Below are 12,825 nucleotides of genomic sequence, written 5' to 3' on the forward strand. Positions count from 1 at the left end.
TATCCAAACGATGTGCTTGGCAAATCATACTTCTTGGTGGCATTTACACCTTCCACCATCTTTCTGGGGGCGTCTTTTGAGGCAGGAAGGGAAGCTCAGTGGTCTCTATGGCTGTGTGACTTGGGGCACTAATTTGCAGTTTGCATTTGCAAGGTAAGCTTCCAGCAGAAAGGTGGTTTTAAGTGTTTGCATTCAGATCCCTTCTGCCTCAGCAGTAACTTCCTGGGGTTGTGGTTCACAGAATGGGCTCAGGTTGGAAGGGACCTCAGAAGTCATCTACCACAATCTCCGTACCATGGGCAGGGACACCTCTCAGCTAGACTTGGCTGCTCAAGGCCTCATCCAGCCAGACCTTGAACACCCCCAGGGAGGAGGCATCCACAACCTCTCTGGGTATTCCAGAGGCTTGCAACCCTGGTACTAAAGAACTTCTTTCAGATCCAGTCTAACTCTGCTCTCAATCAGCTTAAACCATTCCCCCTGGTCCTGTCATAGAATGGTCTGAGTTGGAAGGGACCTCCAAAGGTCATCTAGTCCAAGCCCCTCTGTAGTCATGAGGGACATCCTCAACTAGATCAGGTTGCCCTATCAAGCATCACCTTAAGTGACTCCAGGGATGAGGCCCTTGCCACCTCCCTGGGCAACCTCTCTGTTACTAGACACCCTCATGAAAATGAAGGCCACTGGGCTCCCATGCTCTGTGGCCTACTGTCATTGCTTTTTGGGGTAGATTTTCCTATTTGAGATGGATTTTCCTATTAAAATCCATGGACTGCCTTATGGGGACTTTTGAAATACAGAGGGCCAAGGTGTAACTTCTAATCTTTATAACTGAGAGGCTTCAGGAAGGAAACTGCTCCCAAGCCCTTTTTCTACTGGATCCAGCCTGGAAGTGAAGCAGTGACTTGGTTAAATAATCATTATTTTACATTGCCACCATTCCCAAAGATGACTTTTTCTCTCTGCTGGAGGCAGCAACAGAGTGCAGAAACAGAAGTCCTCTGCAGGAGCAGCAGGCTCTGCCCTAGAGCAGCGATGCCTAACCCTGTCTCCATCCTTTTCTGATGTGGTTTTTGGGTTGTTTTCTTTGCACTGATCCCAAAATCCAGGAACCAAATGCCTGCATTTGAATAATTGGTGGTGGTTTGGGGTTGTTTGGGCTTTTCCCCCCTTCCCCCTTCACTGTGTCATCCAGCTGCTTTACAGCGTGTGTCACTTACACGGGATGTTGGCTGGTAACAAGCAAAGCGGTGGTGGGAAGCCTGCAGCCAGAGCTTTGCAGTGATCTCTTGCAAAAAGAGCAACAGACTCTAAAGCTGAGGGTAGCAAATTGAAAGTTGATGTTGACTGTCATGATCACTTTGCCTGACTCCTAAACCAGCAGAGCCTTCCAGGTAGGTGTAGGAGCATCGTGCATGAGCCGCAGTGATGTGACTGTTGAGAAATGTCTTACCCACCAAAGCTTTCATCAACCTTTATTCTGTCTTTAGAATTTGGAATGATGGGAGATCATACAATTAAAAGTCAGCGACCTCGATCTGTTCATGAGAAAAGGGTCCCTCAGGAACAAGCTGATGCTGCTAAATTTATGGCACAAACTGGTAATACATCAGTTACATTTGTTTCTATTTACTGTCGTTATACCTTTTTAGCCAAACCACTGCATGTTTCCATAATCTTTTGCTGCCTATTTGTCAGTTTTCTAAGCTGAGACTTCTTTTTCTTTCTTTTCTTTTTTTTTCAATTGAACCATGTATTATTTATTTACTTTTTTTTTTTTCAATCCCACCAGTTAAAGTCCATAAATAAAGTAGCTGAGAAAGTGAGGCAGGCGACACCAAAACGTGCACCGTGATGGTCCGAAGCGTGGATTTCTTGAGCAGCCTCATGTGTGCAAAGCCTCCTGGCACATAGGAGTGTATATTTTTTTGTCCCCCTCCTCCCTCTTCAGAGAAGAACAGAGTTTATAAACAGGCTGAGGTCTAATCCCAGCTTTAGGTATTTATCAAACTCAATTAATTGCTAGGGAGACTTCAATGTGCATCCGTTCGATGCTTCCTATCTTCGGCCCAGCGCGAGGCTCTGTTCCCCCGCTTTCCAGCTTCCTAATTGCTGGATGAAATTGGCTGTGAGTCGTTTTTAATTGGCTGTGCAAATTATCTGACAGGTTTTCATCTAAAACATATTTGCTGCTTGCGTTGGAGGGACTTCATCTTCTTCAGATAAAGGTACCAAAGTGGTGGTGCAAAACCTAGAGCTGAAGTAATTAAAAGAGAGAGAAAGAGAGAGAGAGAGAGAGAATATCCTGGCTACCAACAGTCACCAGAGCTGCCTTGCAGGTCAGAGATAAAATCCCAGTGATGAGTTGAATTCAGCTCTCATGCACCAAAATCAATCCCTATGTTTTTGACCTCAGTGCTGATCTGTGTGTCTGATGGTAAAAGCTGACTCACCAGCAGTTCCCTGCACACTCCCTCCTAGCAAGTTTCTTCACTGAAAGTCTTCTGCCTCATAACTTTTGTATGGATTGGGAAATCTTCTGCCCCACATCTATTGTATGCATTGGGAAATCTTCTGCCCCCTAACTATTACATGGATTGGGAAATCTTCTGCCCCCTATTACATGGATTGGGAAATCTTCTGCCCCCTAACTATTGCATGGATTGGGAAATCCTCTGCCCCAGAATTATTCTATAGATTGGAAAACTCTTTTGCCCCATAGCTATTGTATGGATTTGAAACAACTGACTCTGTATTCCATAGTTACTACTAACCTAGACAGTATGCCTGCACCAGTCACACATAATGCTTCCAGTTTATATTCACTTCAGTTGAAGAGCTCTAGTTGCTTCTAGTTCTGTTGCATGTTGACTTCCTTTAGCAGTAGGGCGCTTGACTTAACAGATCTGCAGAGAGCAGTGTATGTCAATACATGTAGAACCCAATCAGTCTAGAGCTGTTTGGTAAAGAATTTAGACAGGGGAGGGGGGGGAAAGAAAAAACATTCTGTTTCCTTCCTATTAATCTCTAGGACTACTTTTATGGCTAACTCCCAGTTGATAGAACTGTAAGCAAATGGAAGAAGGGAGCCTAGAACCCTCTTGGTCTCCATGTAGCTTCTGTTTAGGCAAGTGGAACTTACTACTTACATACCTAGCTCAGGCTTAGACTCTTAGACTGCTTACTACTTAGAATAACATCTTTGCTTTTATGCTGCTTCTTGAATTCATACAATTACCACCCCCCCAAAAAAAATATCAGCTAGGTGATCTATTTCCTCATACAAATCCCTAAACCTCCCCTATTAGCAGCTACAATTTGCATCTGGTAATTCCTAGGCATGCACAGTGCAGCAGGAGCTGCACTAGAAATGCAGCCCTTACCCTCCCACACACCCCATCACCACCTGCTAGGCTGCGTGTGTGGAGTGGGAGATGAAGGTTCCAAATCCCACAGGCTTGGTGCTCAAGGTCCTGTGAGCTGTACCAGCAAAGCAGATCAATCTGCAGGCCCAGCTGGGAGGAGATCCATGTTTTACACGCCGCAGGTTAACACATTTGTTTTTGTTTCCCAAGTAACACTCTGCTCCTTTTTTGGACATAACTAATTCCCATCTCTTCTTCATTTTGCTTTTCCTTTGTAGTGATCATTGCATCTTTCCTCCACCTCGAATGCATTCATTTCCTAGTGGTGTAATTAATGTGCTGCCTCCTTAAACCGCCTCCTAAGGGGTTTCTTCTAACCTATTTGTCTCATGAATTTACTCATGTGCTAAGCCTGATGGCCTTTAAAGGAGAAAGCTGCTGAGTTTTAGGAGGTCTCTTTGGGTTGGTGGTGTTGGTGGGTTTTTTTTTTAAGTCTTTTCCATGCTTTTATTTTGTGTGATGATCAAACAGATGCCTGTGTGGATGAAGAAGGCAGAGAGAGAGAGAGAGAGAGGAACAGAGAATCATCCTGGTGAAACAAAATGAATACTGTTAGAATATTGGCCTTAATCCACCCATTATTTTTGTTGTTGCTGGGAATGGAAGAGTTTTAAAAGATGTGGTATTAAAATGTGCATTTTTTTTCTCTTTTCCCTGTGCATTTGTGGGTGATGTGAGGCAGTGAATCATTTTCTTTTTATCTCTTTAAAAAGACAAATAATAATATTGTGTGAATAATTTATTGTCCTATATTTGTCATTTGATTTTATTTTTTTTTCCTGTGTTTGGACTGATCCTTCCCTTAGGTCTTATGGGATTTAGAGAGTATAACACAGGTAAGTGTTGCACATATCAATGAGGCCCTTCTGTACAGTAAGTTCTGTTTCCTCCTATGTGTTGAGCAGCAGGGGGGGAAAGAGGCCTTGGTAGCGTGCCAAGAGTTAATTGGGGATGGTAGGTTTAGGGTGAGAGAGAGATAAAAATGTGGTTCTCAGGGAAGAGAAAAGCTAGAGAAGGACAAGAAAATGGAGCCCTCTGAAAAATTTTCAACCAAGGGAAGAAAACCCATTAAGAACAGACCAAGAGCCCAGCAGCTCACTCTGGCTCACTCTATTGGCTCACTCTGTAGGCAATCTGGGTTTGCTCTGCAATAAATAAAGAAGCCTTTATTTGCTTAAATTCAGGATGGTTCACTGCAGCATGATATGGCTGGGAGGATGATTTCAGGTCAGTAACAAAACCTAGAAAAGGCTCTGCAAAACAAAATCAAATGGCAGATTACCAGAAGCAAATAGGGGAGATCAAGTTGGAAGCCAGTAGAGGAGAGATCAAGTTGGAAACAAATAGGGGAGAGATCAAGTTGGAAATAAATAGGGGAGAGATCAAATAGGAAACAAATAGAGGAGATCAAGTTGGAAGCAAATAGGGCAGAGATCAATTTGGAAGCAAATGGGGGAGATGAAGTTGGAAACAAATAGGGGAGAGATCAAGTTGGAAGCCAGTAGAGGAGAGATCAATTTGAGAGCAAATGGGGGAGATGAAGTTGGAAACAAATAGGGGAGAGATCAAGTTGGAAGCAAATAGGGGAGAGATTAAGTTGGAAGTAAATAGGGGAGACAGCAAGTTGGAAGCAAATAGGGCAGAGATCAAGTTGGAAGTAGATAGATGAGAGATCAATTTGGAAGCAAATGGGGGAGATGAAGTTGGAAACAAATAGGGGAGAGATCAAGTTGGAAGCAAATGGGGGAGATGAAGTTGGAAACAAATAGGGGAGAGATCAAGTTGGAAGCAAATAGGGGAGATGAAGTTGGAAACAAATAGGGGAGAGATGAAGTTGGAATCAAATAGGTGAGAGATCAAACTGGAAACAAGTAGGGGAGATCAAGGTGGAAGCAAATGGGGAGATCAAGTTGTTTATTTGCTCTTATTTCACTCTTCTTTATTTTTGCACCATACATTCTGTTACTGTGGAGGATCCTGCTCCCAGCCAACGTTTGACACCCTTTATCCTCTCTCTATTTTAAAGGCTAGATTGTGGCAGTCGTGAATAGGTAGCCCACATATGCTCAGAGCTTCTAACAATTAACATTCATTCCTATACCCACTCAAGACTAATCTGCTTCCCAGTGTCATGTCCCTGCTATATTTTTTTCCCCACCTTCCAAGAGTTAGGAGTTTATCACTTGAAGGCATCTGCAATGATAAATTAGTAATAGTTCATTTCTGTGTTTTATTAGCTCTGCACTGTCACCGTGTCTGTGCTGGGTAATGGATGATTTACACTGAGTTTATCTCTGACTGCTTTACATAATGAGGGACATCTTAAGAAACACAGCTTTTACTTCCCCCCTCACCCCCCCTGCTGTTTAACCTTTCATTCTAAACCATGTTAACAAAGTCAAACTTCAAACGTGGAGTAAAAGGCAACACTAAAACCCCACAGTCATACAAATATTTTTGCCATGTACAGTGGGCTTATAGTACAGGATGAGGGAAGGGATTCTGCCCCTCTGCTCTCATGAGACCCCTCCTGGAGTACTGCATCCAGTTCTGGTTGCCTCCAGCATAAGAGGGAAGTGGAGCTGCTGGAGTGGGTCCAGAGGAGGCCACAAAGATGATCAGGGGGCTGGAGAGCCTCCCCTGTGGGGACAGGCTGAGATACTGTGGGGTGTTCAGCCTGGAGAAGAGAAGGCTCCAGGGAGACCTTAGGACATCCTTCCAGTACCTGAAGGGGGCTACAGAAGAGCTGGGGAGGGACTTTTTACCAGGGCTTGTAGTGATAGGACAAAAGGGAATGGATTGAAGCTTGAGGAAGGAAGATTTAGACTGGAGATCAGGAAGAAATTCTTGACGGTGAGGGTGGTGTGATACTGGAACAGTTTGCCCAGGGAGGTTGTGGATGCTTCCTCCCTGGAGGTGTTCAAGGCTGGGCTGGATGAGGAATTGAGCAACCTAGGGTGGTGGAAGGTCTCCCTGCCCATGGCAGGGGGGTTGGAAATGGATGATCTTTAATGTCCCTTCCAATCTAAACCATTCTATGAATCTATGACTATTCCCTATCTGTTAAGGTCTCCTTATATGTTAGCTCTCTTTACCACACTGCACCCTCTAACCTGAACCCAAGCCATGTAAAAACCTAATCAAAATTGCTAAGTTCATGTAAGAGAAAATAAGTTAACACAATAAGCAGGTGGTCAATTTCTCTCTCCTTTTTTTTTACCCCCCCTTCACCTTAGTTCACTCAACTAAAAGAATAACTTGGGTGAATTGTTGCATGTGCCAAAAAAAACCTCTCCTCATTTTGTCCTTGTCCACAGAAATTATTAGGATTGTGTTCAATTTTAGAAGCAAGAGGATTTGTGTGCTAATTAGAAAGGGTTCTGTCTCATTACTGAATAAGGAGCACTTTTATTTTTACTCCACAGCATTCAATAGCCTCAGAATTGCTTCTTGGAGGACTAGCAGAGACAAGCATCTGGCAAAGGTTTTCGTGCTTGGCCTCTGGAAAGCAATAAGAGAGCCAAACCAAAACCCAAACAACCAGAGCTTGGGCAGATGCTTGCTACAAAAGCACAGCTCCAAGAAGTGGTCGATAATTTAAAGCTATCTCTTGGAGAACTGCAGCAGGAGCTGCCTGGCTGGCAGATTGTGATCGGTATTTGGAAGATTAGAAAGAGCTACATTGAGTTTATTGACATTTCCTGCCAGCTGTTCAAGACTGAAGGGTCACAGCTTCATAGAATGGTTTGGGTTGGAAGGGAACTTAAAGATCATCCAGTTGCAACCTCTCTGCTGTGGGCAGGGGGCACTTTTTTAACTAGCCTAGGTTGCTCAAGGACTCATCCAGCCTGCCCTTGAACACCTCCAGGGTGAGCCTCATCCAGCCTGCCCTTGAACACCTCCAGGGTGAGCCTCATCCAGCCTGCCCTTGAACACCTCCAGGGTGAGCTCCAGGGTGCTCACATCCACAGCCTCCCTGGGGAACCTGTTCCAGTGCCAGACCACGTCCCTGTCTGCTGCTGAAAAGATTCATTGCACCTCTTTGTTTTATGAATCAAGGCCTCACCCAGCCTGGTTCTATCATGCCCCTGATTTTTAAAGCAGAAAATCCTATTTTTATGTTTAATTTTTTAAAGACTTAGGTTTCAAAATCAGGAGTGCAGTTGGAGGATGTTTTCTGCTGCTTTTTAAGGGAAGGCAACCAGAAATCCACATTTGTTTCCTCAGATTGCCCAGTGAGGGATATTCACATTGTTGTTAAGTTTGCTTTTACTCAAGGGGTCCAGCTTTTTAAACCATAGAATCATAGAATCAGTAAGGTTGGAAGAGAACTCAGAGATCAAGTCCAACCTGTCTCCCAACACCTCATGACTGCTAAACCATGGCACCAAGTGCCACATCCAATCCCCTCTTGAACACCTCCAGGGATGGGGACTCCACCCCCTCCCTGGGCAGCACATTCCAACAGCTAACAACTCTCTCTGGGAAGAACTTTCTCCTCACTTCCAGCCTAAATTTCCCCTGGCACAGCTTGAGACTGTGTCCTCTTGTTCTGGTGCTGGTTGCCTGGGAGAAGAGACCAACCCCCACCTGGCTACAACCTCCCTTCAGGGAGTTGGAGACAGCAAGAAGGTCTCCCCTGAGCCTCCTCTTCTGCAGGCTAAGCAACCCCAGCTCCCTCAGCCTCTCCTCCCAGGGCTGTGCTCCAGACCCCTCCCCAGCTTTCTTGCCCTTCTCTGGACACATTCAAGAGCATCAATGTCCTTCTTAAATTGAGAAGCCCAGAACTGGACACAGTACTGAAGGTGTGGCCTGACCAGTGCTCCTGCTGGCCACACTGTTCCTGATGCAGGCCAGGATGCCCTTGGCCTTCTTGGCCACCTGGGCACACTGCTGGCTCATATTCAGCTTCTTCAAGTAGTTGTAGAGAGCAATAAGTTCTCCCCTGAGCCTCCTCTTCTCCAGGCTAAACTATCCCAGCTCCTTCAGCCATGAATGCTAGTGGGGAAAGGAATCCCAGAATTGTGGGTCTGGTTGCTCCTGGAGACTAAATGTAAGCATTCTTTCCCGAACATGCATGCAAGAAGAGTTTTGTGCACTGCTTGCTTTCAGAAAACTTACAAATAGAAATAACACAGTGTGCTGTCTCCCCCCAATAACAGAAAGAAGCTCTTCCAAGGGAGGGTGTCAGTACATCACAGCTGACAGTTGGGAATGTAATGGGATGGACTGCACGCATCCATGAGGTCTTTAGCACACCTGTAGGTCAAAGGCAAGGAGCAGATCTCTGCAGTAAATGATCCAAGTTCCCATCCCACCACCAGTTAGGTTAAAATGTGGTAAGCAAAGCACATCCCTCTCCAATGCAGACTGCAGATGTCCTCCACTGAAGAAAATGGGAGTTAGAGAAGAGAAAACACCTTAGGGGCTTGGCTTGGGGCCACCCTTATTGGGTAGAGGTCTTTAAACTATTCTCTAGCCTGCATTCTGCAGTGCTCACTATAAATACCAAAGGTGAATCCTTTGCTGCTCTGTACCAGCAGAGTTGTCTCTGTTCTTTGAGCATCCTGAGTGCAGTGTTAGTTCTGAAGTGTTGAAGGCCTTATTGTGGCCTTCCAGTATCTGAAGGGGGCTACAAGAAAGCTGGGGAGGGACTTTGTAGGGTGTCAGGGAGTGATAGGACTGGGGGGAATGGAGCAAAACTAGAAGTGGGGAGATTGAGATTGGATGTTAGGAAGAAGTTGTTCCCCATGAGTGTGGTGAGACACTGACACAGGTTGCCCAGGGTGGTGGTGGAAGCCTTATGCCTGGAGGTTTTGAAGGCCAGGCTGGATGTGGCTGTGAGCAACCTGCTATAGTGTGAGGTGTCCCTGCCCATGGCAGGGGGGTTGGAACTGGCTGAGCCTTGAGGTCCCTTCCAACCCTGACAGTTCTATGATTCTCCTGCAGCTGTAAATATGCTCAGCCATCAAAGTGTTTCTCTCTGCCAGGCGTTGTATGACTGCAACCTTGTAGATGTCTTGGTTTTGCTTTTGGTTTTGTTTTTTTTTTCCCCCCTCTCCATTGCACATCCTCACAGCTGCTTTGTTTCCCCTCCATCAACTGTTTCGAGCTTGATTTCGGCGCGCTCCTTGCGATCGAGAAGAGCAGCCCAGAACGAGCTTGGGCCGAAGGATTGCCTCCTGAGCACTCATGTCTCTGTTCCTCTCTCTTTGTTGTCTTGAATACAGGTGAATCTGGTGTGGAAGAGTGGGCCCAGTGGAGTACCTGTTCAGTTACTTGTGGTCAAGGGTCGCAGGTGCGAACCAGAACTTGTGTATCACCTTACGGGACACACTGCAGCGGCCCTTTAAGAGAATCAAGGGTTTGCAATAACACTGCCCTCTGTCCAGGTAGTGTTAGCAGCCAATAAATAACATTGTGGATGTATTTATTTATTATTATTTTTATGATTATGTTTATTATTTTGAACTGTGTAATGATAAGACTTTGATAATGTTGTTGTTACTCTCAATGTGATGCTCCTGTAACGACGGGTTGGTTTCTTTTCGGGTGGGAATTTCGGTCAGAGCAGAGCAGTGTGTGAGAAGCTTGTTTCCAGAGCAGGCAAGAAATGTGGAACGAAAGGCCCTGGCCCACTTTGAGGCAGATCCTCCCTTGCCTCCCACCGGGGGCAAGGGAAAGAATAAATGAGACTCAGACAAAACAGATTGCAGAAGTGATGGGAAGTATAAATGGACAAGCAGGGAATGTTTTACAGAAGCTACAAGCACAGTGTCAAAAGGGATCTCAAAGCATATAGAGTCCCTTAGAGCATACCCAAAAACCTCCCAGCACTCCCTTACTGGGGAGGTGGTGGAGTCACCATCATTGGAGGTGTTCAGGAAGAGACTTCATAGGGTGCTTGATTGCATGGTTTAGTTGGTTAGATGGTGTTGGGTAATAGGTTGAACTTGATCTTGATGGTCTCTTCCAACCTGGTCTGGTCTATTCTATTCTATTCTATTCTACTCTATTCTACTCTACTCTACTCTACTCTACTCTATTCTATTCTACTCTACTCTACTCTACTGTACTCTACTCTACTCTACTCTGCTCTACTTTACTCTACTCTACTCTACTCTACTCTACTCTATTCTATTCTATTCTATTCTACTCTATTCTATTCTACTCTATTCTACTCTACTCTACTCTACTCTATTCTACTCTACTCTACTCTACTGTACTCTACTCTACTCTACTCTACTTTACTCTACTCTACTCTACTCTACTCTACTCTACTCTACTCTACTCTACTCTATTCTATTCTATTCTACTCTACTCTACTCTACTCTACTCTACTCTATTCTATTCTCCCTGCCTGAGGGTACCTGAGGAGTGCAGTTGGAGGATGTTTCATACTGTTTTTTAAGGGAAGGCAACCAGAAATCCACATTTGTTTCCTCAGATTGCCCAGTGAGGGATATTCACATTGTTGTTGAGTTTGCTTTTACTCAAGGGGTCCAGCTTTCTAAACCATAGAATCATAGAATCAATAAGGTTGGAAAAGACCTCAGAGATCATCAAGTCCAACCTGTCACCCAATACCTTATGACAACTAAACCATGGCACCAAGTGCCACATCCAATCCCCTCTTGAACACCTCCAGAGATGGTGACTCCACCACCTTCCTGGGCAGCATATTCCAACGGCTAACAACTCTCTCTGGGAAGAACTTTCTCTTCACCTCCAGCCTAAACCTCCCCCGGTGCAGCTTGAGACTGTGTCCTCTTGTTCTGGTGCTGCTTGCCTGGCACAAGAGACCAACCCCCACCTGGCTGCAACCTCACTTCAGGGAGTTGGAGAGAGCAAGGTCTCCCCTGAGTTCTCCAGGCTGAGCAACCCCAGCTCCCTCAGCCTCTCCTCACAGGGCTGTGCTCCAGACCCCTCCCCAGCTTTCTTGCCCTTTTCTGGACACCTTCCAGCAACTCAACATCTTTCCTAACCTGAGGAGCCCAGAACTGGACACAGGCCTAACCAAGGCTGAGTACAGGGCAGAATGACCTCCCTGCTCCTGCTGGTCTCACTGTTCCTGATGTAGGCCAGGATGCCATTGGCCTTCTTGGCCATCTGGGCACACTGCTGCCTCATGTTCAGCCTCCTGTCAACCAGCACGCTCAGGTCCCTCTCTGCCTGGCTGCTCTCAGCCACTCTGCCCCCAGCCTGTAGCTCTGCCTGGGGTTGTTGTGGCCAATGCGTAGAACCCAGCACTTTAGATGTGTTCAGTCTCATGCCCCTGGTCTCTGCCCATCAGTCCAGCCTGGCAAGGTCCCTCTGCAGAGCTCTCCTACCCTTAACAGATCAACTCCTGCCCCCAGCTTGGTGTCATCTGCAAGCTTAGAGTAGACGCCCCCCCAGGCCAGGCTAAATTCAATCAATTGGAGTGTTCCCCATACAAACAGGGCATCTCTTTCTGAAAAGCTAAGGCTAGCTTAGAGCCTGCCAGGTGTGGGAGGCATTGCAGAAGCCTCAGCTTAAAAGTACAAAAAAAAAAAAATGAAGTGGGGGGAGGGGGAAGAAAAGAGGATTAGAAAAGAAAAGAACAAACATTCCCAACAGTCAAAGACACATTTAAGGATTGCCTTGATGCTGCAGGAGAGTATGAAGATGAAAACACTCAGTGCTGCACTGGGACTGAGATGCAGGTTTTCCTACTTTCTTCCTCATGATTACCTCAGAAAAGGAATCACCTACATGTACAGCGTGTTATCTTCCTTCTTTCCAAGAAGGGTTTGGAATTGTTCATATCAAAGCAAACAGAGAAACAAATTCCATGCAGTGCAAAAGCCAAGGAAGTTCAGCTGCTGTCAGAGTTGATTCACAGATTGCACTGGGTTGGAAGGAACCCTCAAAGGTCATCTTAGCAGGGGGTTGGAACACTTCTGCTACACAGGCTAAGGGAGATGGGGTTCAGCCTGGAGAAGAGAAGGACCTGAAGGGAGCTACAAGAAGGCTGCAGAGGGACTGTTCCCAAAGGCCTGCAGGGACAGGACCAGGGACAAGGGTTTGAAATGAGAGCAGAGCAGATTGAGACTGGATGTGAGGAACAAATTCTGCACCACAAGGTTAGTGGAACACTGCAACAGGTTGCCCAGGGAGGTGTCTGAGGCTCCATCCCTGGAGATCTTCAAGGTGAGGCTGGACAGGTCTCTGGGCAACCTGATCCAGTGGAGGATGTCCCTGCTGACTGCAGGGGATTGGATTGGATTGGATGAGCTTTGGAGATCCCTTCCAACCCAGGCCATTCTAGGATTCTATGATCTTGTCCAACCCCAGTTCTTACAAATGACACTGTCCAGCAAACTTCTAAGCAATGCTCACACAAAAAGTCTGCTCCACAGTCTCAGGTCTTAGAGGAGCT

General features: G+C 45.9%; 1 protein-coding gene across 1 annotated transcript in view; it reads left to right on the forward strand.

The window, feature by feature from the left end:
- The window catches only part of ADGRB3 (adhesion G protein-coupled receptor B3), a 553,776-nt gene that overhangs the window by 209,564 nt on the left and 331,387 nt on the right, over positions 1–12,825 (forward strand). The window contains 2 exon segments of the mRNA XM_068153437.1: positions 1,491–1,601; positions 9,656–9,817. Of these exon segments, the coding sequence (XP_068009538.1) occupies positions 1,491–1,601; positions 9,656–9,817 (273 nt within the window).

Source organism: Melanerpes formicivorus, unplaced genomic scaffold (assembly GCF_026170545.1).
Source record: "Melanerpes formicivorus ecotype bairdi unplaced genomic scaffold, bMelFor1.0.p_v2 SCAF_26, whole genome shotgun sequence".
In the NCBI taxonomy this organism is placed as follows: Eukaryota; Metazoa; Chordata; class Aves; order Piciformes; family Picidae; genus Melanerpes; species Melanerpes formicivorus.